The sequence below is a fragment of the Hippoglossus stenolepis genome, chromosome 3 (assembly GCF_022539355.2).
Source record: "Hippoglossus stenolepis isolate QCI-W04-F060 chromosome 3, HSTE1.2, whole genome shotgun sequence".
NCBI classification, from domain to species: Eukaryota; Metazoa; Chordata; class Actinopteri; order Pleuronectiformes; family Pleuronectidae; genus Hippoglossus; species Hippoglossus stenolepis.
Genome location: NC_061485.1, coordinates 23067118 through 23093180, shown reverse-complemented (window position 1 = coordinate 23093180; position 26063 = coordinate 23067118). Strand labels below are relative to the sequence as shown.

Here is a 26063-nt window from a genome sequence, read left to right as displayed (position 1 = left end):
ACCTTGTATTCTAGTGTCAACAACTAAACCCGTTCATTAACATGTTTGACAACCTGGTGATGATGGCAGAGGCATCCACTTGTGTAAAGCAAGACGTGTGTGTGGACAGTACAACACTGCTTGAAAAGATGCCGAGAGGTGTTCCTATAGCAGACATTTGGACACGTCAAAGCAGAAAAGGCTATAAAGGAAATAACATTGATCACGGCTCCCTTTAGTAATCAAGTAAGTCATTTCAGTGAGAGAGATTGATGCCTGAGCCCTGGGGAAACTGTGGATATGTCAAAAAAACAACCTGTATCACAAAGAAAATCCTACATTTGTAAAGAAAGTGACAAAAAAAATCTTAACATCTCAAATATTAACAGTAGATCAAATTATTTGATGTGACTGTCACTTCAACGAGCCACCTCACTTTGGAATTTCACCTACTGCACCTCTACAGAGACGTCTCAGTGTCTTTCAGCTCATTGTTTTGGTTTTATGATCCACAACTTTACTGTTTGAATCCCTCCCACTCTGCAGCTGTTTTAAAGGAGTTAATGCAGTTTTGTGGGAAGTTGGGTCTGTCACGCAGCTGACTAAAGCAGTACTGATCTTACATCAGTCTGTACCACTGCAAATGATTACCTCACAAAATTGTCTTTCTACGCTATAATGAATATTCAGGTTGAGGCAAGGCTCCATATGGCCTGGCAATGTTTCATCAACCGTTCTATCACTTGGAAGGAAACCTGTTAATGCAAACAGGACAAAAACGGGTAAAGCCGCTGCTTCAGTTACATAAGACTTCAAGTGAAGCCAAACTGGTCGTCCTCTTCTGTGGACGCTGCTTGGAAATGTAATGTGAGCAGAGTTTTGATTAATTAGAGCAAATACACCCCCACTCCCATCCATCCGCTCGATTGTCTGGACCGATCTCCACCTGTGGGTTTTCTTTCAAATTGAATCGTTTTAGTGCTTGACTGGCACATTCAGGAATTCTTTGTAACTCTCCAAGAGCCGCAACAACAAAAGCCACCAGGAAACCAAAGTGCGGTGGTGAAAACACAGAGTGCAAACCACAGTGAAAAGGGAGTGTGACAGAGAAGTCTTACATAATGGACAGCACTGGATACTACATACCAAGAGATCTTAGCACACCCATTAGAGCTGTAAACTCGTAAACGAACACAGTCACATAGTGACATAGAAAACATGCAATGCTACATTACAGAATTAAAAGAATGTGGCTCCACCAAACCTGTGCAGTTTCGGTCTACATACATTATTTTTTTGAGACCAAAATGAGGTCACCCTGACCTTTGACCACTGAAATATCATTAGTTAATGCTTGATTCCATTGTGACAACTGGTCAAAATTTAAGGAAATTCACTAAATGAAGACTTGAGATATTATGTTCAAGAGGCCCAAAACACTTTTTATGGGGCCAATGTGACCTTGACCTTTGACCACTCAAATTATGTCATTTAATCTGTGAGTCTAAGTTTGTGCCAAATTTTTAAGGATTCTCTTAGGAAGTTATAACGCATTCAAAAGGCAAAATAAAGGGTTTTGGGAAGTCACTGTGACAATGACATATGACCTTTGACCAAATTTGAAGATATTCCTTTGAGGCATTTTAGAGATATTCTTCACAAGAATGGGACGGACAAATGAAAGGACAATCCAAAAACAGCACAGAGGCCTAACAAATATTTATAAATAACAAATCTTAAAGTTGCCAAGCATCTTTTGGAAGACCAGGCACATTCACACATTTTCTCAAAAGAACATGACTTCCAACACATTCACCAATAAACATTTTTACAACACTCAAGTTAAATAACACCTTAAGTCCTCTCTGTGTGATTGACAGAATCACAGCTGCAGCAACATTATTTTGGCTTTTTTCCGATAACAAAAGAAACAAAGGAAGAGGCTATTGATGTATGTGAGACTCCTGCAGCTTTGAAAATCAAACTGTGATTACTATTATTGTTGGTAGATGCAGTTCTAGCGTTTATCTAGATCCTGTTTTTTCCGGCTCTTGCCTGTTTCTTTGGCCACTGTAATAATAATAATTTAGCTCCTATAAAGGAAACTGGTTTTTTTTCTTTTTCTCATTGTCGGCTTTTCTTGGTGAGCATGAGTCTGCGGACACTGTAAACACACATATACACACACTCACTGCAGCACTAGAACATATTGCACCTTTTCTATCCCCTCCATTCAATCCCCTGCATCATTAGTTCTCTGAACCACTTTCTGTCTGTTCATTATCATTGCTCTACTGATTAGCACATCACCACAGAGAGCCGGCTGGCCATTCATTCAGGTTTCAATGCGAATGACGCAAATCCCTGTTTGGTGCCCTGTGGCCTCTTTGGACCGTGGCTGTCTTGCCTCCTCCGGCCTGGGCTGGCAGCCAGACAGGTTAGAACATCTGAGCCCAGAATCTCCAAACGAATCATAGGAGGTCCTATAAACCAGCTGCAGTCCTGCTGAGGCTCCCCGGGCATGATCCGAGGTCTGATGTGACCTAAATACAGTATGTAACACATCGGTTACATAATAACTGAATTTGTGCCAAATGTTTTCAGCTGGACCTGACTGAAACTCAATGGACCCAACTCTTCACATTAGTTCTTCTCTATGCCACCTCCTCAATACACTTCAAAGTTGGTAGCTAGTATTTAGTTTTGTTTTTCTCTCAGTTGCTGCAGTTCTTCAACAGTTCTTAGCTGATTTTACATTAAGCAAATTTTTCATCTTCAACTACAGACGTGCAGTGGGTGGCTTTGTAATACTCTATATTAACTACTGTTTTGAAATAGGCCTGGAATTGAGTCATTTTATTTACACCAATAATCTTCAATCATTCAGAATTTATTTGGAAAGCACTTTTCACACAAACAATGCAACACAAAGTGATTTACAGAATTAAAGCAATACAAATAACACACCATCCCTCCATCTATCCACGTACATTAAAAACTGTCAGAAAGCTCATAATTTGGAAATGAGGAAACATCAAGGGCAAGTAAAGCTAAAATGATAAAGATAAAATACTAAAAAGGTAAGTAAATAATTGGATGAATAAATATGATAGAAAAAATGATATATGTCTAAAACAAACTAAGATGTATAAATCAATAGCCCAAATACAAAGGTAGGTTTTGAGTTTGCCTTTAAAAATATCCACATTGTTTACAGTCTCCTCAGACTGTTCACTGTTTACTTGGCTGAAACGCTATCACTCCATCTAGTGGCATTTAAATGTACTACTGCTAAATGTTATTATCCTTCTAAATGTTTTCTCCTGGAAATAATTTATTAAATAATAAATAAATACACACAAATCTTTTTGGAAAGTTGATTTAAGATTGAGTTCAAACTAGTTTGTGGTTCATTTATCATTTCACAAGCGTTTCAATCCTGAATATATGAATGAATAAGTTATACTCTACAATGGTGTACTTATACTATTAGTACCAAAAAGGCAGGCGTTGACTTTAGTCATTTCTGAATGTATTGCCCTGTACTGAATGAAGATGAAGATCTCTTGTAACTATCCTAATGTAGAAAGCCATGAGTTTACTCTTCACTGATTACTGGTTTTATCAACTCTACTTTCACTGGCTACAATAAAACATAAGGAAGGCCTCGTTGCCATACAGAAAAACGATGCAAAGAGAAAGGGTTTCATGATAGTCAATAGCGAACCATTATGTACAATCAGTGTATTATTGAAAATGACTTTTAAGCAGAATGCATATAAAAGCACACTGTCACTGCCGAAACCCGGGATCGAACCAGGGACCTTTAGATCTTCAGTCTAACGCTCTCCCAACTGAGCTATTTCGGCTTCTATCAATATGTCCAACCCCGCATTTCTTTGACTACCCACCAGAGGGCCTTCTAACATCAGATGTGGTGTAGGCACGGTTTTTTCCATACTTTCCATACTTTCCATACTTTTCTTACATTTTCATAATGAACCCGTCACTGATGGCATCAGATACTTGGGCCGTTTTGCCATATTAATCTAAAAGGGGCTTCTTAGATGGAGCAAATAGCTTCATGTCTGGTGTGAATACACTCCAGTTACAATGTGGTGTAGTAAACTGATCACTTCAGTTTACTACACCCTAACCCTCACCCACTAACCCTCAGCACTATCACTGCATAACCGTAACCATGACCAATCCATGCCTAACCCTAACCTCAACCTAACCACAACTATCATCTGACCTTTATTTGGTTTGTGCTCTGGTCCCCATGAGGTCCACTGGTCCACGGTCAGTGTTTATGCTGGAAAAGGTTCTTAAGAGGTAACAGGTGGTTTAGCATTTAAATCTACTGTCATTATATCATCATAATGATAATTATATCTCACCATTAAGTCTCACGAACCAGCTGAAATTCAGGATTAAACTGATGGAGACTTCACAGATAATTAAGGATTCTAAAGCAAATAATACTCAAACCAAAAAAACCAACACGTTGAGATTGAGAGAACTGATCTCTTGTGAATAGGGAGATTCACTACTCCCGACCCTCCTGTGCCACTCTGACTAAGTGCACTAAACTGCTGTATACACTATATTAGAGAAACGTCTTGTAAATCTGATCCAAAAAATAATAACCATGCACATACAGAGAGACAGTAAATTATACTGGCATGGGGGAATAAAGGTTATCATTCCGATGCAAAAACTAAAAGATAGAGAATACAGAGGTTATGATTTGGGGTTTATAAAGAGTAATTTGTCAAATTGCTGAGATACTAGATATAGGGACACAGTGATAACACACAGCTACAGGTTGATAATGTCACAGGGTTAGACGCAGATGTTTTAAACGGCTTTAAATGTGTAACAATAGTAACCACACTTATTTGGAGCTGAAAATGAAGATGAACTTTATCATTTATGGCCTGAAACAGATCGTTCACACATGTTTTTGCCAGACAGCGAGTGAGCAGGGAGACCACAATGGAAGAGGTCAGCCACGGTGCTACAGCCATTACAGAAAACAGCATTTGTGGCAGATGTTGAACCGAGAGCACAGGCAGAGATCCTAATCACGTTCTTAGGTATTTTTTTTATTTATTCACTGTTAAGAAATCTGAGCTGGTGGGATTCCAACACTACCACATTTTTTACAATGTACATTCACGCCAGCAATGTAGGGTTGTTTGGAGGAGGACTGCGTGTTCACATCAGCAGCCGGTCTGCTCAGTGTCCCTTCAGTCAATACATCATTGTGCTGTTTGCCTCACAGCGGGGTTTCCTGCCTCTTTACAGCTCTACATGTCCTTTCTTTGCCATTCAGCATTAAAAGTACTTTGCTGTTGTACAAATCCACAGAGGACCATAAACAATCCAAAGGACGCAAACACAGCCCAGAGGATCGGTTCCTGGTGCAACAAGCCCAATGAGCAACAAGCAACAAGCCCAATGAGAGTGGCTCATGGTTCTGATACATGATAAACAATCAAAACCCACACAGGCTCTTTGTGGTGGATTTTTTTCAGACACTGACACGTGACTGTCAACAGACAAATCTTGGCACCATGTCAAGATTTTCAGATTTGAGGTTACTCACCACCAGCAGAGCCATGGAGCTCTATCCTATCGACTTCCAGTTCTGAACATGAGGTGAGATTTTACCAGAGATGACTCAGGAGTTTTTTTCCGAGCTCCAGCCTTAGAGCATTTTTGCTTACTGCATAACTCCCTGCAGAAATCGCTTTCTGCAAAAACCTCACATGAACTCTTCCAAGGCGTCCTATGCTCATCTCATAATGTTGGTGACAGGATGCTGGTTAGACAGCGGCCAGGCAGTAAGACTGAATCTGCATGTGTCCTCACAGCTTGATTCTCTTTACTCTTGCTATTAAAGTTGTGTTGATTCCAATCTGTCTTGCTCTTGTCTTCAAACAAATTGCTTTTCACAGTGTGGAAGAAGATGCCTGCACTTTTTGTTTTGTTGTGGAAGTTTTGTATTATTCAATGTCCCATTTGAGTAATTTGAGCAATTATTCATTGTGAGCATTCTCATGTGTGAGAATCATATAGTGTAAAATTTTTATTTTTGTTTCATCAGCAAAGATCACCTGTAATTTCTCAGTCTTAAACCTCAATGTCTTTTACATAATGTCTATGGCAGTGACATGATAACTGACACCAGTCTGATGTGTTTTTATAACCTACACCAAGGAGATTATGTTTCACCTATGTTTGTTTGTTGGTATAATTGTTTGCAGGAATTCACACAAAAATGACTCTACTGATTTACACTGAAGTTGGTGGAGGGATGGCCTCAGAGCGTGGAAGGTTAGAAGGGGGTTACAGGATTTTAGGTCTCACTGGCCCCAGCTGAAATCTGATTGGCCCCTGAAATGCCATCTACATAGCCATTAAATTACCACCAACACTAACACTAAATATTGGAATTTGTTGAGAATTTCTATTTTCAAAGCTTTCACAATATGCATGAATAAAAACAATTTTCAAAATATAATCATTGTGCGGCTTTGCTGAAATCAATAGACCAATAACTGTGACCAGTCAATGATTTAGATGACTTAGGTATAAATAGTTAGTTGTTTTGTTTATTTTACCTGTTTTATAGTTGTACTTTAAGAACTAAACCCTTGTGTATGATTATCTGGCCATGGAGCATATATACAACGTTATTCTAGTTAAAAATGTGAACCCTCGCTGCCGAAACCCGGGATCGAACCAGGGACCTTTAGATCTTCAGTCTAACGCTCTCCCAACTGAGCTATTTCGGCTTGGACATGACACGCTGGCAGCATGAACCACCAGTAACCAAGGCTAACATTAGAGGGCGCTCTCGAGTGGGTCAATTATTGTTACAACAGTGTGTTTGAGAAGAACTCATTATATGTGTGGATTACACCATGATTCCAGTATTTTTTCTTCAATTTGTTTTAGCAAACATTTGTTGAAGCAAAAAAAATAAAATCTAATCCTAACGTCAGAGGGCGCTCCCTAGTTGCAAAATATTAGGCCCTCTCTGTGTTAATGGGCTGATTATTGTCAGAAGAATGTTTTGGGAATTTAAATGTAATTTCATTTTGAGCCAGAAGTTATATTTAAATGTAAAGATCCTGAAAACGAGCAGTAGCAGCAGCCTGATTGTTCTCTCTTGGTTTTAAGTGCTGCTGAATGACTTTGCCCTGCAGGCCTCATCCCACATTCATGACCTTCTCTTTCCTATACTGCAGAGGTCTGCAGCGCCTCCGAGCCCACGCAGCAACGAGCCCACGTTAAGTTTTCAAAAAGGCAGCTTTAGAGCTGGTGTGCATATAGTGCAAGCTGCAGGGAGGAGCAGGAGAGGAACACTGCCAGGTAAGCGCTGATCAGTGCCTACTGAAGGCACCTACACTCCACATGGATGCACCCACTGAGAACAGTCAAGCGTGGCTTCTCCTCACAAAGACAGTTCAACAGTGAAGTTTGATTTGACTGTATATTACCACATACTTGCTGTATCATATAGGCAGAGGTCTGGTTGTTTTAAGTATAAGCACATGTTGAAAACAGTGTGTATCCTGTGCAAGAAGGAGCCACAGGCTACAGAGAATTGCAGTTCCAGCGTGTGTTATTGCAGCCAGGTTTAGCTCTGTCCAAATGGTGTTGTTTAGCTTAGCACTATATTTATTTAGGCCTATTTGTTTATTTACACAATGATCATTAACAGACAAAACAGTGTAAATGAGCCAGAGTTAGTTGTATGAGCAAATTTTCATCTGTTGCCCTGAGCCAGTTTTTAATAAACAACCTGAAATGAATAAAACTACCATTCTGAAATTATTACAAATATCTATGGATAATTTTATGTGCATTATACGTACAATCCAAACAAACAAACCCATGATAAAAACACTACTGCTGATAAAAACAATCAAATAACCCATGATTAAAATGCATTATAAGTCAATACATCATTCAAATACAATAGAAAGCCACAAATACAACTACATCACATAAGATTTAGTGGAATGATTACACATGATCACAACTTTGGTTTGATTTAAGTCGATGTCTTAAGTTTCTATTTAATAGTTAGATAATTACTGCTGTTTCTTAAGTGAACAGGTAAATTATTAGTTAATTAGTGACTGAGAAAAGACTGTTTGCCAAACTTGCTCTGTCTGTGCTGCACAACACAGTCCCCTGTGTGATCGACCTCCTGTCCCTCTGTTATTAACTGACTCCCTGGGGACACGAGGCCATGTTAAACCTTGAAGATGAGGCAGGCATCAGGAAAATATTAAAATCTAATGAAATTAAATAGAGTGTAAGTTTGTACTATGTGACAGTGGTGATAGCTATTGGCCTGCAGCTATTTCACTGCATGCATGGAGTCCAAGGGCACGTCATGCACATGAAAGTTCATTAACAGCTAAATGTCTTTCTTATAATTGCCACAGGCAGCCCTTCACAAAACAACCAACAAAAAAAGCCTTGCCTTGACTAAAAGGCACATCGGACATTGAGGGGCCGATCACCCCAATGCCCCCTCCTGCACTTGCCAGTCAAAGGTACATTTTGAAGGGGTTAAAACATAGTTACTAATTGTAAAAAAGGAAGTGTGCATTTGTGTAGCAACAGCATATCTTACGGCAGACAAACAGATTTGAGCTGATGACAACATTTGCATATGAGCAAGTGCTATTTGAGAGAAAGGACAGAGGTTTGAAGGGAGAGCGCTGCAAATTGAATGTGCAATGAAGAAATAATTATCTCGAAATGAAAGCCCATACTCTCTGCATAAAGATCAGGGAAATAACTCCATGTGCATGTCACTTTGTTGTCGTCATGCGGGTCCCTCACAACAGGTTTCCTCTAAAGTCTAATTCTTCAAGGGGAAAAAAACAATGCAGTCATTGCGGTTTCACCCAGGCCAGAGGTTACCAAGCTTTTTAGCCAAATAAAGCCTGGGAGCCCTCTAACCCTGGATTTTACAGTATAGTCTGTATCTTTTTAATGCAGTAACTGTACCATAAGCTCCAACATCACAGTAAAGAGAATATATGAATTCTAAGGTAATTCATTCAGAGTAAAAGCAGCACATTTTTAAACCTCAATATTTCATATTTATTGATGGTGATACATTCACATTAAAACAACACCATGAAGAAAACTTATCAAGATAGCATATTCTTGGTGAACATACAGTATAATTTGTGTGTGTGTGTGTGTGTGTGTGTGTGTGTGTGTGTGTGTGTGTGTGTGTGTGTGTGTGTGTGTGTGTGTGTTTGTATGTCTGTATATATATGTATATAAAGATGAAAGACATGACTGCCCCCCTAAAGTGAAGGCAAATCCTCTTGATCGCCACCTAGTGGCTGGCTGCAGTAAAGTTCACACACATCCCACTCCACCCCTACCCTATGTTAGTGGTTGGGACATGGACCAAACTAAAAAGTCAAAGTAGGACTACATGTGCAATACATTTTTCTCAGAAAGAAGGTTTCTGTCATTTTAAGTTGTTCTCATCACGCTGATGTATGTTTAACTGTTCGTTTTTCCAGTAACTTTCATAATAAATAGTAATTTGAGCATCATGAGAACAGGATGAAAGATCATGATTGTCAGCTAAACTGACTTGCTCTCGGTCAAGCGTGTGTATAATCCCAGATCTTCACTTCTTTATAGTGGGAGGAAGTAGAGACATGGCATCTATATTTATATAAAGTCTATGGTGTGTGTGTGTGTGTGTTTACATTCAGGATTGCATTTAGTGTGCAACAGAAATCACATGGCCTCTGAACTGAGCCCTGGTGTGAGTACAGCATTACAGCAGTGAACACAAAAGCAGGTAGCCTACAACAAAGTCAACAGCAAACACTAGTTCTATTAAAAATATTACCAAGCTGTCAGCGCTCGATTGTAGTGAGAGTTTCTCTCTTGTGTTTGCTGGACACTTAGGTTGAGATGACCCATGGGACCAGATGTCTGGGTCCTGACAAAGACGGCCCGGCTGCACCCGAAACACTCGTCTGATCTAGAAAAGTCGATCTCTAATCACACAGACCAAGTGACTTGTACTGTAGACTTCACATGTAGTAAATTCAAATCTGTTCAATATTTACATCATGTACATAAAAGATATTCCACAAGAGAGTTGCATGCTTTAAGCATGCCAAAAGGGAGTCACAATTAACATAACCTCCAAACAACAGGTCGGCAATAAATACTATTCAAGCTTTAGGTTTTATTGAGAATGTGCCAGAATTGTAGTGACTGAACTTGACAGTTAATTTCGAGACTTCAATTTTTGGTGATGTACTAAACTTCATTATGCTGGAGGTTTTCTTGTTATTTTGTTCAACATCTGTCCATTTTACAGTTTCATTTGAACTCGTTACCCGGGATTCTATTAACACCTGATAAATCTTAACAGTTTAAATGAATAGAAAATACATTTATTCACTTTCTTGCCAAAAGTCATAGAACAGCCAGCAGCCAGGTAGACAGGTCTAATCTGAAAATGGCTTCATTAATTTTTACAACAGCTTACCATCAGAAATTATTGTTTTTTTTAACTGAACCACGCTAACTGGTTCTCCTTTTCCGCTTTTTTGTGCTAAGCTATGCTAGGCCGCTGCTGCTGTAGCTTCATATTTCTCATATACACTCTGTGTTGATCGGAATGATCGAACTCTCTCTGTAAGAACGCAAATAAGCGTACTTTCCCAATGACAAACTTTTCCCATGAATGATATCTGTGCTTCTCCCTGCAGTATACGCAACACATCAACAAGATATTACACCATTTGATACAAATCTGGAAAAAAATAGCTATTGCAGGGTTTTATATAAACACTGTAACATTTGAACATATAATAACTAAACCTAAAGCCAAACTGCATTTAATATTTCACATTTTAATTGTACTCAGACATGTGCCTCACCTGCTCTCTGTGGACTGGTCCTCGTCAACCCCGACACATTTTCAACTCATCTTCACATTTTATGTCTCTGTGTTTTCGGAATGCACAACAGCCATCCAGCCAGACTTTCAGAGCAGAATTAAGGCAGAAACAATATTCAATACATTCAAAGACTTGTTGAGTATTTATGTATTTGGAGTGGAACATACATTTTTTAAGCTGCCTTGGAGCATTTGAGCAGGAGGCAGATCAGATCATCTGCTGGTGAAACAATCTTTGGAGCGGTTATGTAAGCACCACTGTGAGAATGCTCTCTCGTGCAGCTCCTCGTGTAAACAGACTTTAGTGTTTGACAGAGTGCAAATTATTTACACTTGAGTGTTTGTTGTGTATGATTTGCTTCGGCTGCAAAGACTGTGCACACTACAGTGACGACAGCAACCTCCCCCTGCTCCTGCCTGAGGTGAGGTTAGTTGTGCCTAGCATGGGCGTGCTGCTGGTGGTTACTGGTGGATCATCTCCCAGAGGTAGAAATGTGTTTTTCACATTTCTTACACTGGTTTCACACGTCAGTGAGTCTCCTAATGAAACAATTTACATTAGTAGTGTCAGTCTCACAGGGCCTCTGCCTGGCAACGGTCAGTGCCCTCACTTGCCTCCAGCCGCACCTGCCGGGTGGTTTTTCTGTTCTCCACCCAGGAGTTGTGTATGATAGTGCCCCCTGGTGAAGGATCTACTTGGAGCAAGGACACCACCCTCTTTTTAACCTTGGCGCGGAGGGCACGGCGCAGCTTCTGTCGGGTGAAAGCGTAGAGCAGAGGGTGGGAGACAGTGGTGCCGTAAGCAAGGGCCAGGAACCAGAGGCGCAGGCTGATCAGTGCGTCACTGGGGCCGATGCCAAGGATTAGCACGTTGGTCACAGAGAGGGGAGCCCAACAGCCCAGGAAGGTGGTGATGATGATGAGGGACATCCGGAAGACCCGCCTCTGGCGCTCTCGCCGATCCCTATGTCGCCGCACTGCCCTCCGCAAGGCAATGATAGCTGACACCGAGGCCTGAACACCCATTGTGGCTGGCATAGGGGTGGCCGCACCCATTTCAGAGATGACCAGAGGGGCGGATGAGGACAGGGCAGGGGGGGAGGTGGCTGTGGGTGTAGGGGAGGGGGAAGGAATGAGGGGAGGGTGGCTGAGCTGTTTGGTACCATCTGTGTTGCTCTGCTCCCCTCCCAACTCCCCACCATCGATCACTGTTAGCCCAGCTTTCTTTTTCTTTTGTCTCTTGTGGAGCCCGCTGCAGGAGGGTCCCCTGAACCGCTGGGTCTTCTTCATGTGGGAGCCAATGCGGATGTTTAAAGCTCTCAGTATCCTGGAGTAGGTGAAGAGCATGACTGCCACGGTGGTGAAGAAGATGGGTACCTGCAGGATAAGATGGTAATACATTCCCAGGCTTGTGTGATAGCCCTGTCCACCAATACACAGCAGTGTCAGGTTACGCCACGCTGGCGCCACTGTGGTGCTATGTGACGACAAAGACATGGGTGCCGCCTGCCCTTTCTCCTCTGATCCCTCTTCGCTGGACCACTGCACCTCCAAGAATGGGATAAAAAACACAGCTACTGACGTGACCCAAACAGCAGCCAGGAGTAGCGCTGCTCTGCGTGTGGTCAGCAGCCTGTTGGCCGGCCGTACTGAAATGTCATATCGGTCCAAGCTGATGACCAGGATGTTGATAGCTGTGGAGATGCTGGCAAACGTGACGCAGGCTTCATGGAAGCAGCAGAGCAGGGCCAGGTTTGGTCCTGGAGGCAGCACCACCACCACCAGCGTGAGCGGCAGACACAGCACACACACCGCCACGTCCAGTATATGCAGATTGACAGTTACCATATTGCTCACTGAGTCCACTAAATTGGATTGAGACCAGTAGAGAACCAGCACTGTCAGGTTGCTGCTGAAGCCCAGCACCAGCTCCAGCATGAGGAAGGCTGTGAGGGACACCTGGAAGCCCAGCGAGTATGGCATGTACCAGGACACGGGGCTGCTGGACGAGCCCCCTCCTCCCTGCTCTTGTAGGACTCCTGTTCCCTCCAGACCGGCCATCGTCCCAACCCAGTCAGCGGTGGCTGGGCCCGAGGTGTAGCTGTCAGTCTCCATGACGACCTCTCAGTCTTCATATATTGTATCTGTCACACCGCTGATGAGCTCCCATGATGCAGGGATGAATAACAGCTTGATGACAGCACTGGGGAGAAGGGAACACAACGCAGACAGATGAGAAGTGAACTGTGGAGGAGAGAATCAAAACACATTATTCTCTCTCTGAGCATCTTAGACATTTGTAATGCAGTGATCATAACCCATGTCTGTCTGTCTGTCTGTCTGCCCGTCCAATCATCCATCTATCCATCCTTCCATCTATCCGTCCGTCTGTCTATCTGTCTATCCATCCGTCCATCCATCCATCCATTGATACATCATCATCCATCTATCTATCTATCTATCTATCTATCTATCTATCTATCTATCTATCTATCTATCTATCTATCTATCCATCTATCCATCCATCCATCCATCCATCTATCTATCCATCCATCCATCCATCCATCTATCTATCCATCCATCCATCCAACCATCTATCTATCTGTCCATCCACCTACCATATGGATATATCAACCCCAGCATCTGCAGACTGAACAGGTGCTGCATTATGCATCAATCCAGCCTCCAATCTGTCACCTATCAGAATCTCTGATAACCATTTTGGCTCAGCCACAGCATGAGACCTGCAGACAAGCTGTCAGAACCACAGGCTGCCACAATATCACTAAAGACTACTGTGGCTCAGGGGATTGGGGAAATTGAATGAAGCAGTAATTCAAGTAAAAGCAAGTAATCAGACACACAGGCAATCAACTGCCCTCTCAGTGGATCATTAAAAACAACACATTCAGCAACTTGCAGAAAAGTGGTCATGATCTTGGCTCTGCCAGCTGGAGCTGACCACATGACTTGTTTAAAAAAACATCTAAGGCCAAAGGAGCATATTTATTCAGTGTTTCAGCCAAACTGATGCCTACTTCAGGTAATTAACTTTATTATCTGTGTCACACCTGATATTTTGTGAAAGGACTTAAAAGAAGAGCTCTAGAATAAACCAAATCTTAACACCAATCAGAAGTAGTTCATCATAGTTTGACTGAAGCTGAAACGATCTCCATTCAGCTCTGAATCAGTAATAATCCCCATCCATAACAACGAAAAACGCAAATCACATGACCACTCACATATTGGTGTGTGCCTGCTGCTGTAAACAGACTGTCTGCACTGCAGCTGGTTAATTACAGCAGATGTTACGAATGAGAAACAACAATAGTAAAAAGAGCAGGTATTTATTTTCTTGGACTGTGGATGAAGTGAAACTCTGACGGACAGTAAGTGTTAACATTTTGCAAATCCATACTAACACATAGCCACAGAATTGTCATACTAAAACGGGGCCAGCTGCGTTTCCAAACCTCACCATTTTGGCACATTTTAAAACTAAAATGTAGTCGTGTGGATGTAGCTGCAGAAAAGACAGAGTCAAGCAATGACTATGGTCATTTTAGAGTGTTCAATTAATTTAACCTAATCTACATGTGTTTGGACTGGGAGGAAGCTGGAGTATCTTGAGAAAACCCACACAGACTGTGCTGGTAGCACTGTGCCACCCTAAAATCCATACAGCAAAGTTGAAAATTACCCACTGCACACTGAAAGGACTTTACCAACAACATACAACACATTTTGCTGGTAGCTTCTTCAGGTTCACTCTATAAGTTTACTCTTTTTTCCCTGGAAGCTAATGGTGACAATGGTCTCTTTCAACGAGTGGTTATAATTCGTCCTCTGAGCAGAGATACTTCTTCAGGACAGAACAAGATGAAGACATTATTTTAACTGGGATGTTAACATTAGTTGCAAATAGATTTCCATTCATATTTCTGTTAACAGGGTAAAGAGCATAGTCTGATTATGACTCAAGTCAATATTACGTCCTATTGAAACCCGACCAGGGGAATGCGTCCTCAAGCAGTTGGTAATTACTGTATGTACTGTAGGTCACAAAAGGCTGTTGAAACTCCAATAGGACATTTTGTGATACAGACTTAAATATGTCTACATAATGTGACTAAGGTCAGAATACTATACTTTGTTTTTTCTGAATATGACTAAATTAAAGTTATTAAAGTAATCAGACAATGCTGTTTACGTAGCAGTGTCTTATTCAGACTATTGACTTAATCCGGTAAATGCCTGAATATTGGTTTCCAATGTCCAAACGTGTCTTGTGATGGCTGCTGGTCTTCATTGCTCTACAGCATTAGCTTGGTGTTGCACTGACAACCACGAGATTAAAGGCAGTGTGTAAAACACAGTTGCCACCCATTGATTAGAGGGTGGCCACTGATTGCACCTGCGGGAAATCAATTGAATGATTAAACTCACAGCTTCCGTTGCTCTAAACTCATCAAGAGGTGGAAATCTCAGCATTAAGTGTCTAAAACATCTGATGGTGAACGAACGAGTTGAGAGAGCAGGGAAACAAACAACACAACTAATCAACTCTCAACGATCAACCCCTCTGCACAACTCCACTCCGGCATACAAGACGTTCGCCTGAGTGATGGACTTTTCTCCCCAGTTTCTGTTTCCATGGCAACCACGCTACAAGGGTCTGGATTAATGAAGGCACAGGTGCTATAGTATGGAAGTGTGTGATAGCTACTGAGCTCTTTGGTGACACCTCTCAATTACAAAACAGGGATCTTACAACTTGTTATATCAGGAAAAAGAGAAAGGAGGCAAATAAAGTGCGTGTTGAGTTGTGAGTCGAATCTTCAACCTTCAAGTGCAATGGTAAAAAGTAACCGTCTAATAATCCATATCACAATACAACTTGCTTGTCTATGGCCTTTTAAGTGTTCCGCTTCTCCCTGGCTATTGTAAACAGCAGCGTGTGGGAGGAAATGGAAATTGCCTAAGAACAACTTTACTCTTCTTTTCAAACTATTTTCAGTTATATAAACAAACTGTGGACTTCGTGGAAACAAGAGTAAAGTTTCTATGACACTTCCTGGGCTAGCGAGGAAGCAGCTGGCAGATACAGATTTGTGGGGTTAGTGTGAAAGCGTAGGAACAGAGGTATCTCATGGGGGGGGTACCGAGAAATGAAAGGAGGGACACTGGGGGGAAGAGTGAAAAATAGAAACAGGGTCAGACAGAAACAGCATGTGTAGAATTTATGCTGTGCACGAGCTCGACCATGCAGCCATTTGGCTTGACTCCCGTTGGACGCCTGCAGCCGGTCCAGTCGTGAGCAGACTGTCTGATCGCCACCAGAGGCTGGAATTGGGAGAGTGAAGAGAACGTTTGGATGGAAGCTGGAGAGAAAAGTAGATTGGTGCAGAAGTAGTGGGTTTTTGTTCAAAAGCGCACGCGCGTCACCTGATAGCTGTACATCTGAAAAGCCTGCTGGAGCGCTGAGACTGATTACAGAAAATGGCTGAGGGGAAAAGGAAGTAGAAAAGAAGGGAGAGCTAGCGGTATTGGTAAACAAGATGTCCCTGGGAGCAGAGGATGCAGTTTTTTTTTTCCACTCTAACGTCTTACATCAGCCTTACTGCAGCTGGTTTCCTGGTTGCCTGTAGTCCCCAATGGACCATTTCAGTCCCAAAAGACTCCACTCCACTGATTGGCTGAGTGAGAAGCTGTGTGGTGGCTCCACAGGTTAGAAGATTCGAACAGGACAGGAGGACAGATATTGTTGATCTTAAAATCAAAGAGGAGAGGCAGTCTGATCATGGAGACTGGAGCTCTCAATGATAGATTACCCTGTAACATAAGGACTAAGAGTTTCGCTGTGCAGGTTTTTAATGCTGTAACCTATATGTTTTGGTGTGATATTCATACTGTACATCTTTAGGTGGGGAAGTTTTCTCCTTGAAACAATACCGTTACGTTGGTTTTCTCCTTGAAACAATACCGTTACGTTGGTTTTCTCCTTGCACTCCTGTTTAATCTCTTTGTAAATTAACAGGCAGAGCTGGACAGAGCATTCGAGTGAAGTCCAAGTGTGAAAAAACAATCAATATGACCCTGGGGAGCAATGTGCTGTTTCACACTGTACTTTATTCACAAGATGGCAATTAAATAAATGAAACCAAGTGCATTTCTTACGGTTTCTGAATTAAGTCACCTGCGGGTGTGGACGCTCACCAGGGGGTTCTCAGAGTGATTGTGTGTGTGTGTGACCTTTTTCTAGTTCTGCAGAAGGCAATTACCTGACTTGGACCATGACATTTAAGGCAGCTGCAGCTGAGGAGGTATAGCGGGTCGTCCACTAATTGTAAGGTCTGCAGTTCAATCCCCCGGCTTCTCCAGTGTATCTACGGACTTCTGAACCCCAAACTGCCCCCGATGATGAACCATCCGTGTGTGTTTGTGTCTGTGTGTTAAACCTAACAGTCTATGTATAGAACAAGCTCTGTATGAATGTGTGTGAATGTGACCCATTGTGTAAAGCTTGGAGTGGTCGTTAAGACAAGACAAGCACTATATGAGCTCTGTTGAACGTGTGACATACTGAGGACCAGGAAAATGTCACATCCAGGTGATGCATTTACTCTCCCAGCAACCCCTTCCTCCCTTTAAACCTCCCTCATTTCATACCCTTACTGTGTAATGAGAGCGATGACACATTTTCATCTGAATATCCTGTGATGATGTCAAGTCCTGTGCATGCGTGTGTATTCTGAAGACATTGAGACTGGTATCTAATTTTCATGTTGGAATATATAATTCAGGGTCTGCTCAGAGCCTGAGGTTAGAGGAATATTTATTTACAAGTGTCTGTAAATATGAAGCCACCACCAACAGCTAATTATCTTAGCTTAGCATAAAGACTGGCACTAGGGGGAAACAGCTAGCCTGGCCCCATCCAAAGGCAACAAAATCCACCTGCCAGCCCTGAAGCTCAGGAATTAAAATATCATGTTCCTTGTTTAGGACAAGTTTTTCAATCACTATATAATGGGCCCTACTAGATATTTTCTTTAGACTACAAAATTATATATGTATATATATTTCATGCACTGAGCTGGAGAAAATTTCCTGAACTTTTCCTGGGGGGCTGAATGTGAGAATACAAATGTCACAGTCAGTTGTCCCGTGAGCAAGTGTGAGAATACAGCAGGAAAGTTCCCGGTGAGCAAGTGGGCACATTGATGACGTTTTAAACACGCAATGGATGCAAAACTGAAAAAAATGTAAATTCAAATAGAAATATATGAGGATGACAAAGAGGACACTAGAGGACACCGACCAAGACGTCAACTTGCAAAGACAACGAGAATCGAGAGCTTTTGACAATTAGGGTCGGCGCCAACAAAACATGGGATTTGCAGTTTTACATTATGTGCTTCTTCCTGTTCGCTCTACCCAGGAGACACCCCTCACCTGAATTTTAGGATTATAGTCCTCAAGTTGTGAACAGAAAAAGCACATATCCATAAAATACAAAAATGTAAGTATGTAAACATTTATTTATTCTGCAGAGAACTTGACATATTATCTGGGTACTAATCCCTAATCCTTTGTTTTGGATTCACCAGTGTCGATCTCATTTTTGCTCAATTTATATGTAAATATTTACAGTGTACAGAGTCTATTTCTTTATGTGACCTGTTTATGGACGCTTCTTTTTTTAATTCCTGGCAGCAAACCGACATTTTTCTCGATACTGAGCTATAAAGCTAAAACTATTCCACAATTTGGAGGCTCAATGGAAGACACCAGGTTTGGAAAGCACACCTTCACTAACAGTAGTAGTGTATCTGATTGCGATGCTATAATTCAGTTTGTATTTTCATCACAAGGAAAAAATCGGATGGCAAAATTGGATGTTGCTCTGTTTTTGCTGATCACCATTTACCTCTCCATGTTAACAGTCAGCCTTTATTGCAGCAATTTAGGCCTGTTCCCTGGGGGCTGTAGAAAGTAATTGTAGGAAATCAATGCAGGTTTAGGATGTGTAAGAACGTTTTTAATTACGTTACTTAATCACAAAACAACCACAGACCGGTCTGATAATGTAACGGCTACTTATTGTCCTTCTAACGGTGAATCAAGGGTTGTGCAGGGCGGTGAATTTACAAAGCAATACAGCTCATCCTGCAGCCACCGTTTGCTACACAGATCTAAGTGATTCTGTTCAACCTTCTTCCTCCTGCGGAAGACAGAAAGTGTGAGACGAGACGGTATAGCATGTATAATTGAAGAGCTAAAAAGATGAATGGCGGTCAAGATAATCTTGCTATTCCCTATGAGATGCGCTGATGTAACATGAATAGTAATAGGGAATATATGTAAGTGTAGAAAGGACGATTCTTGTCTACACTACAAAAAGAGTTATGGTTAAATCAGACTGGTTATCACACGTGTTAGGTTTGTTCATCTTAAGCAGAACCAGATACTGAAGAGGTGCAGTGTTGCTTGAAGCTAAATGCTAAAGTCAGCATATAACATGGTCTCAGTGACAATGCTGATGTTTGTCAGATAACAAGTTTTATCATGTTCTTCCATCTTAGTTCAGTGTGTTAGCACGCACACGTTTCAGGTGACCTTGAACGTCAGACCGATGTCTGCAAGAAACGCCACCGGTGATATTAAACCTATGTGACTTGAGCTAAAAATGTTTTTCTCATCATCTAACAAATGGATGCTATTAACTCAGTATCTTAAAGCATCAGACAGCATCAGAGCAGTTTGAAGAAAATCAGTTTCTCTTCATCACTATGCAAAGTTATGCAGCAGGGTGCCTGAAAATCTAATCAGACTGTCAACTCGACCGAGGGGAGGTTTGTGGGGAAAGTATGAAGTTTCGCACAGGGGCTGCTGCTGTCGAGAAAGTGGGATGTCACTGTGGAGGCAGGGGTCCCCAAATCTTTCAGCCCCTTTATTTTAATTGTTTTTAAATTGTTATTGTCGTCTTGCGACCCCTTTCTCTGTGTCTCCCGAATCCCCCAGGGTGTCCTGACCCCTACTTTGGGAACCACAGTACCACAGATACTGTGTATATATTGACATTTAACAACATAACAGATATACTCAAGTGATTTTTGCGATTACAGCAGACGGACATCTTCTGGCACCAGGAGCCTGATCATTTCCCCCCCCTTTGTGCCAAAATAGGCAGCTTCAATCACTTTTGTTTTCAATCACTTTTGTTGTCAATCACTTTTGTCAATCACTTTTGTGGTGCCATTGTCAAGACAATGGCACCACAAAGCGGAGCAGAGCTCAGAAGACATTACTGAGGACAAAGCGAGGCCCAAGAATAGACGCGACAGCACAGGAGTCTTCAGTGAGAGGGGGTGAGGAACGACAAAACAGAGGGGATGGAGCAGTAAGAACACAGAGCATGTAATGGTAAATGGTTTTGTATTTATATAGCGCTTCTCTAGTCTTGATGACCACTCAAAGCTCTTTACAGTACAGTTTTTTACATTCACCCACACATTCATACAGTGCATCTATTAGCAGCACTTTGTTGTTCTATGAGGGGCAATTCGGGGTTCAGCATCTTGCCCAAGGACACTTCGGCATGCAGGTTGGAGGACGACCGCCTACCCCTCAGCCACAGCTGCCCGTGGCATGTACGCACCCTCTATAGAATGAACACCCACCAACATACGAGTGTGTGCGTGCAAGTGTGTGCACGAGTGTAAATAGACTCCCTACTGAGACATCAAGCTGTTATTTGAGTGCTCTCTCCAGTCGCCACGCCGTGATGAAGACAAAATGTCATGTCAGAGCAAAACACTCAGAGGCCGGTGGTCATCCTCAGCACAGCTGGTCCGAGAGACCGACACACACATGTATATGTATATTAGTACAGGCATGCACACACACAGTTAGATGTGCAACAGGACGCCTGCTGAGTCTAAGTGGTCTTGTTGCTGTAGGTGAACACAGAGGTTGAAAGTCACTTGGGTAAATGTATGGGATTATTTCTTTGCCGGTGGGATAAATGGAAAACAAATAAATGGTCAGATACGGACTCCCTGCTGAATCTGACTTCCAGCTCTCTGCCTTCAACACGCCAACTTTAGTGCATGACTCTGACCTTCAAATGTAAGGACGACTACACTTATGTTTTCCATTTGCAAGATAAGCATCATCATGTCCAGCGTTTCTGAGTGCAGTGGATATCATAAATCTAAAAAGAACGGTTCTGCACTGTAGCGAATGTCAGTTTTATACATACATGTTGTGAAAAAATTACATATGACTACATATGACTCGCTGTGCAGTTCTGTTAGTGTACAGTATATTATACTATTATAAAAAAGATTCTTTCAAGTTCATGATTTACATAGTTTGATGCAAGATATTTTATTTTGAAATGATCCAGCTGCAGACATTTGAAACAGCATAATGAATACCTGAAGCATGTCATGTTTTTCCTCTTTTTATTGGGACTAGTTTTTGATTTAAACATAGTTTCCATTCTAAACCTGTTTGTAATGATCGGCCTGTGGTGATGCTGGTTGCAGTTTTCTTTCTGAAACTGTAAAAGTGAACTGCAGTAATTAAGCTGCAGTGAATAAAGACCTGCTGCAGGACTCAGTCCACAGAACCCTGATGCTGCTCCACCGCTGCTGCACACAGAGCTGTTCACCTGTTTATTCAAAGTTCAGTGAAGCTCAACTCTGTACGCAGAACCCTGAACTGGAGAAGCAGCTGTTGTTGCTGTTGTCGTGATCAAAAACATCACAAACGTTGATGAGTCCCAACCACATACAGAGCACTTGTCTCCGTGTATCAATATCAAACTTATCACCTAAATAAACCATCCAAATAGCATTCATGTTGACACTGTGCTCCCATGGGCCCTTAACAAGAGACAAACCAAGTGTGAAGGTTCTCGAGATATGTGAACCACACAAAGACATTCAGACAAAGATTTCTGAAATGATTAGATGAATATAGTAACTTTGCAGAAGGCCATAGTTTGTGGTCTTGCTGCATTATATTACATTGTGTTTTCTTATGTACAGCATAATCACCAGGCTTTACATCCTTACACTAACAATATTGTTATCAGTGATTCTATTGTCTTGCATTAGACTGTAGATGTGTTTCTTCTGTTGTGTTAAAAATCTGCGTGTTTCGCAGTTAATGCTTGTTACCCTTTTTAAACTTGTGACTTTGTGGTATTTAAACATTTGTGCAATGCAAAAATAAAATGCCAGATTCCGATAAAACAACATATACAGTATATTTGGTAAATGGCGTGTATTTATAAAGCCCTTTTCTAGTCTTGAAGAACACTCAGAATGCTTTCCATTACAGTTTGGCCATTCATCCATTCACACATTCATACAGTGCATCCATGTGCAGCACTTTCTCTGCCACACATAAATCACACTGTTGACACAGCCATCAGGGGCAATCTTCGGTTCATTATCTGGCCCAAGGACACTTTAGCATGGGGAATGGGATCTAACTGCTGACCCTCTAGAGTATGATCCGCTCTACCTCCTAAACCACAGGCATACATAGTGTGCCTCACTGTCATGTTAATATCTGGAGCAGTTGACAGAGTTTACTTCACTGGCTCTCCGTACAGCGTTTTTACAACCTTTGATTATGGCTGTTGTTAAAGCTGAATCCATACTTTCTTGCCAGAAACCCAATCATCATTTATGTCTCAATTGTTTCATTTCATAATGGAGCTGAGGAGCAGCTGGTAAATGCAGGCGTAGAAAATGGAGAAATACAGACTCAGAGGGAGAATATAAGGGAGAGTAAGAACTCTTTGTATAAAGAACTTCTTCAGGAGACTCATCTTTAATGTATGCACATCTTTCCTTGATGGAGGAGGATGAATCTGACAGATAACTTAAACGCACAGTAAGAGCACCTATTGCCTTTTTAAGTCATTGACTATAGGACATGCTTGGTATTGGGAAAGCTATCTATTATTCAGGCGGACGCTCCAAATGGTACATGGGGCTAATTCAGGTTTGAGTATCCAGGCTCTCACTAAGGTCCTTTGTGTTGTCCTGAATTATTTATCGCTGAGCAGAAATATAGACCTGAAATGGCCAATGAAAGCTCGATGAAGAAGCAGAGAGAAGAAAAGAAAGGGGATAGAAGACGGAGAGAGAGAGAGAGAGTAAAGGTGTGTGTGCTGACACAATTGATAGACGACAGATGCTGAACAGAAAGCCACTTGGGTGATAAATGATGAGGTTACTTAGCTGCAGAAGGAGGCAATTAATAGACAATTAATCCAACTGTGTGTGAGCTGGAGTCAGGACGACAGAGAGGGGATGATGTTCTCACACACACACACACACACACACACATATCCAGCAGGTTTTGGTTTCCCTATCTTTCTCCCTGTTCACAATCAAAGCCATCCACAGCAGCAGAGCACATGGACAGCGCGGCGGAGCTACAGAATCAAAAGCTTTCATCAGGACCTCTCTCTTCTTCTTCTTCTCCACCTCCACAATGTTGCTACAAATCACCACCACCCCTCCCCCTTTACTCCTCCTCTCGCCTGCTGTGTCTCACTGCATATTAGTTTCACTTTTACAGCCTTTCTTCTCCGTAGATCAACTGTTTTTAGCTGTTTCGTTCTGTAGCAAACTGTTACTGGTGAGATGCAACCTACACAGGTTGTGGATTGTATGAGAGAAGAGTATATAAACCTGATTGATGTGATTCTGCTAAGGCACATTACAGATGGTGAGCAGCAAATTATTCCATTCAAAAAAAGATTGTAATAGATTGAAAAGCATTAATACATTTCAAGAGTACTTAAATGCAAACATACAACTAATGGGGATTATGTCTCAATTCATCATTTGGTCAACGAAATATCAGAAAATGATGAAAATAAGCTCGTCAGAATTTCACAAGACACAACTTGTTTTTTTTAAGCAACAGGCTAAAACCTGAGGATATTTACATTGCAATCATACAAGATGAAGAAAATCATCAATAAGCTGGAGCCTTAAGCAATTGTCAAAATCGCTGTAGATAAATTAATTAGCTGGTAGATGCAATTCCACATAACAGGTTGGATAAGACAAAACAGATGTGGGGAAACAACTATTTAGGTATAACCTCAAAATATTTAACAATAAGGTTAAATGTACATTTAACTGTATTTAGTTAGTCTCTCCATATGATTGCGAAACGGTTGGAGATAAAGTCACAGTTCAGTAATAAATTGACACTGACGGGCAGTGAGAACAGATTAGCAGAGGTTCATGTCTTTTAAAAGATGCATGTTTGTCCCCCAGGCTGCTGGCGCGCACAACAAAGCGCGAATGCAAACACACTGACAACTCACAGACGCGCACACTTTGATGTGCTGCGTGCACGGTGAGATGTTTCAGCGGACTGCAGGTCCCCCGGGAGCGTGGGAGAGATACACAGCCTCGGAGCCCGTAACTGTGTCAAGCACCTCCTCCCACACGCCAGCCCGAGGTTTCTAATAAAACACTGATTCCTCTGCGAAATCGATATTTCATGCGCTCCGTTGTGCCAAACAGCGCAGGGCGGTGCGCTATGCGCGGCACAGTAGGAGTGCAAGTGCACCCATCTTTAGACTGGATAAAGTTGAATACAATATGTATTTACAAAGCAGTGCTTCCACTTAAAATGATTTTGGTAAATGTCCACAACATACATAGTAAATTACGCTGCGAAAAACTTCACCCGAGAGCTTTTACAAATACAACAGACGTGTTATTAGTGAATCTTTAATTAACTTTCTAAAATACCAAAGTCTCTTTTAAATTGACAGCTGCAGTTAATGCTGGACTGGATCAGTCAAGATACCTGCGTGCCAACTGTTCGCCAAAAGCTGCGTGCGCATTTTACAATATAATGTTTTATCAGATAAACGGCTGCACGAATACCTGAGTTATAAAAAAAACAACATTTTTTTATTATTTGTAATAAAAAAAACTGGATTCTTACCTCTGGGGTTGGAGCCGTGTTCTCAGAGATCCGTGTCCGCCACCTGTGTGCGCGTTAGTGGGAAGCGTTCCTCCTGTGGCACAGCAGAGCTCAGCAGCAGCAGCTCCACCAGGGGCCACTGTCCACAGCGAGCAGAGCTCAGACTCCGGCTGGATCCACGGAGGTGTCCGCTTTCAGGATGACTTCCACTGACTGAGGAGGAGGAGGAGGAGGAGGAGGGAGGTGCCAGATATCAAGGTCACTCAGATCAAACCAAATTTTGCGAGTTTTATTCAAATTTGCATTCACATTTTAAATGGTGACTCTACTGCACATGTGAACTGCCTCCACCGAGGCTGGTTGACCACTCACCATATTGCATAATGAGATCAGGTACCACGTCCACAGAAATATTCTGCAAACTGTTTACATTAAACACGGGCAAAATATCCATTCTAGTCTGCAGGAAGGAATATAACACCACCCCCTCATTAACATTTAAATTTTGATTCAGAAATTCTAGAATATCTGGATCCACAGCGTGGAGACCTCAGTAAAGATCTCTTCTCTGCATATCTGAATCTCACAATGAACAGTTGAAATGTCCACATTCGTTGTGGTTAACAAATATTGTGACAAAGATGAATAATGTATGAAAGACTTTTTTGAGAGCAATGCCCCAAAAAAATAAGAAATGAGTGGAGTGCTCTCTATTAATATCAACTCCAATAATACTGTCTTTGTGTTTGTCTGAGAACCACAGCAAATGTAGAATAAAGCATTAGACCATCCACACGCACCACAAGACTCATTTTAGTGTAAATAAAGACTTGACACATGACCAGTGTTCACTTTTATATCATATGCATGTTGGTGTGAAACTGGTTTTCGTGATTTCTATGTGATGGGATTTAATTGATGCCACGCCAAAAACTAAACCAATAGAAAATGTGTTAATTGTCCCAGTGTTCGTCGCCTCCACAGCTATGAAAACATGCTTGTGCTTCAATACATTAGCAAACAGTGAACCAGCTGGTATCACACAGGGTATTTAATGAACTATATGTTAGCATGGACTGAATCAGAAATGACCAGCTGACTCGGTTTCTAACAACCAGTGGACAAGAGA

The 26063-nt window shown here is 41.7% G+C and overlaps 1 protein-coding gene and 2 non-coding genes across 3 annotated transcripts; all 3 read right to left on the bottom strand.

Annotated features, from left to right (window-relative positions):
- Positions 1-3775: 3775 nt before the first annotated feature.
- Positions 3776-3848, bottom strand: trnaf-gaa. Its single transcript has one exon. It is a non-coding gene; the product is annotated as a tRNA-Phe (tRNA).
- A 2861-nt stretch (positions 3849-6709) lies between these two features.
- trnaf-gaa lies at positions 6710-6782 on the bottom strand. Its single transcript has one exon. It is a non-coding gene; the product is annotated as a tRNA-Phe (tRNA).
- A 2945-nt stretch (positions 6783-9727) lies between these two features.
- Positions 9728-25294, bottom strand: LOC118104983 (G-protein coupled receptor 22). The gene is made up of 2 exons (XM_035152326.2): positions 24956-25294; positions 9728-13157 (listed from the first exon to the last, which is right to left on the bottom strand). Exon 2 carries the CDS (start codon positions 13067-13069, stop codon positions 11528-11530), a length of 1542 nt encoding a protein of 513 aa, XP_035008217.1. The 5' UTR covers positions 13070-13157; positions 24956-25294; the 3' UTR covers positions 9728-11527.
- Between the last annotated feature and the right edge of the window lie 769 nt (positions 25295-26063).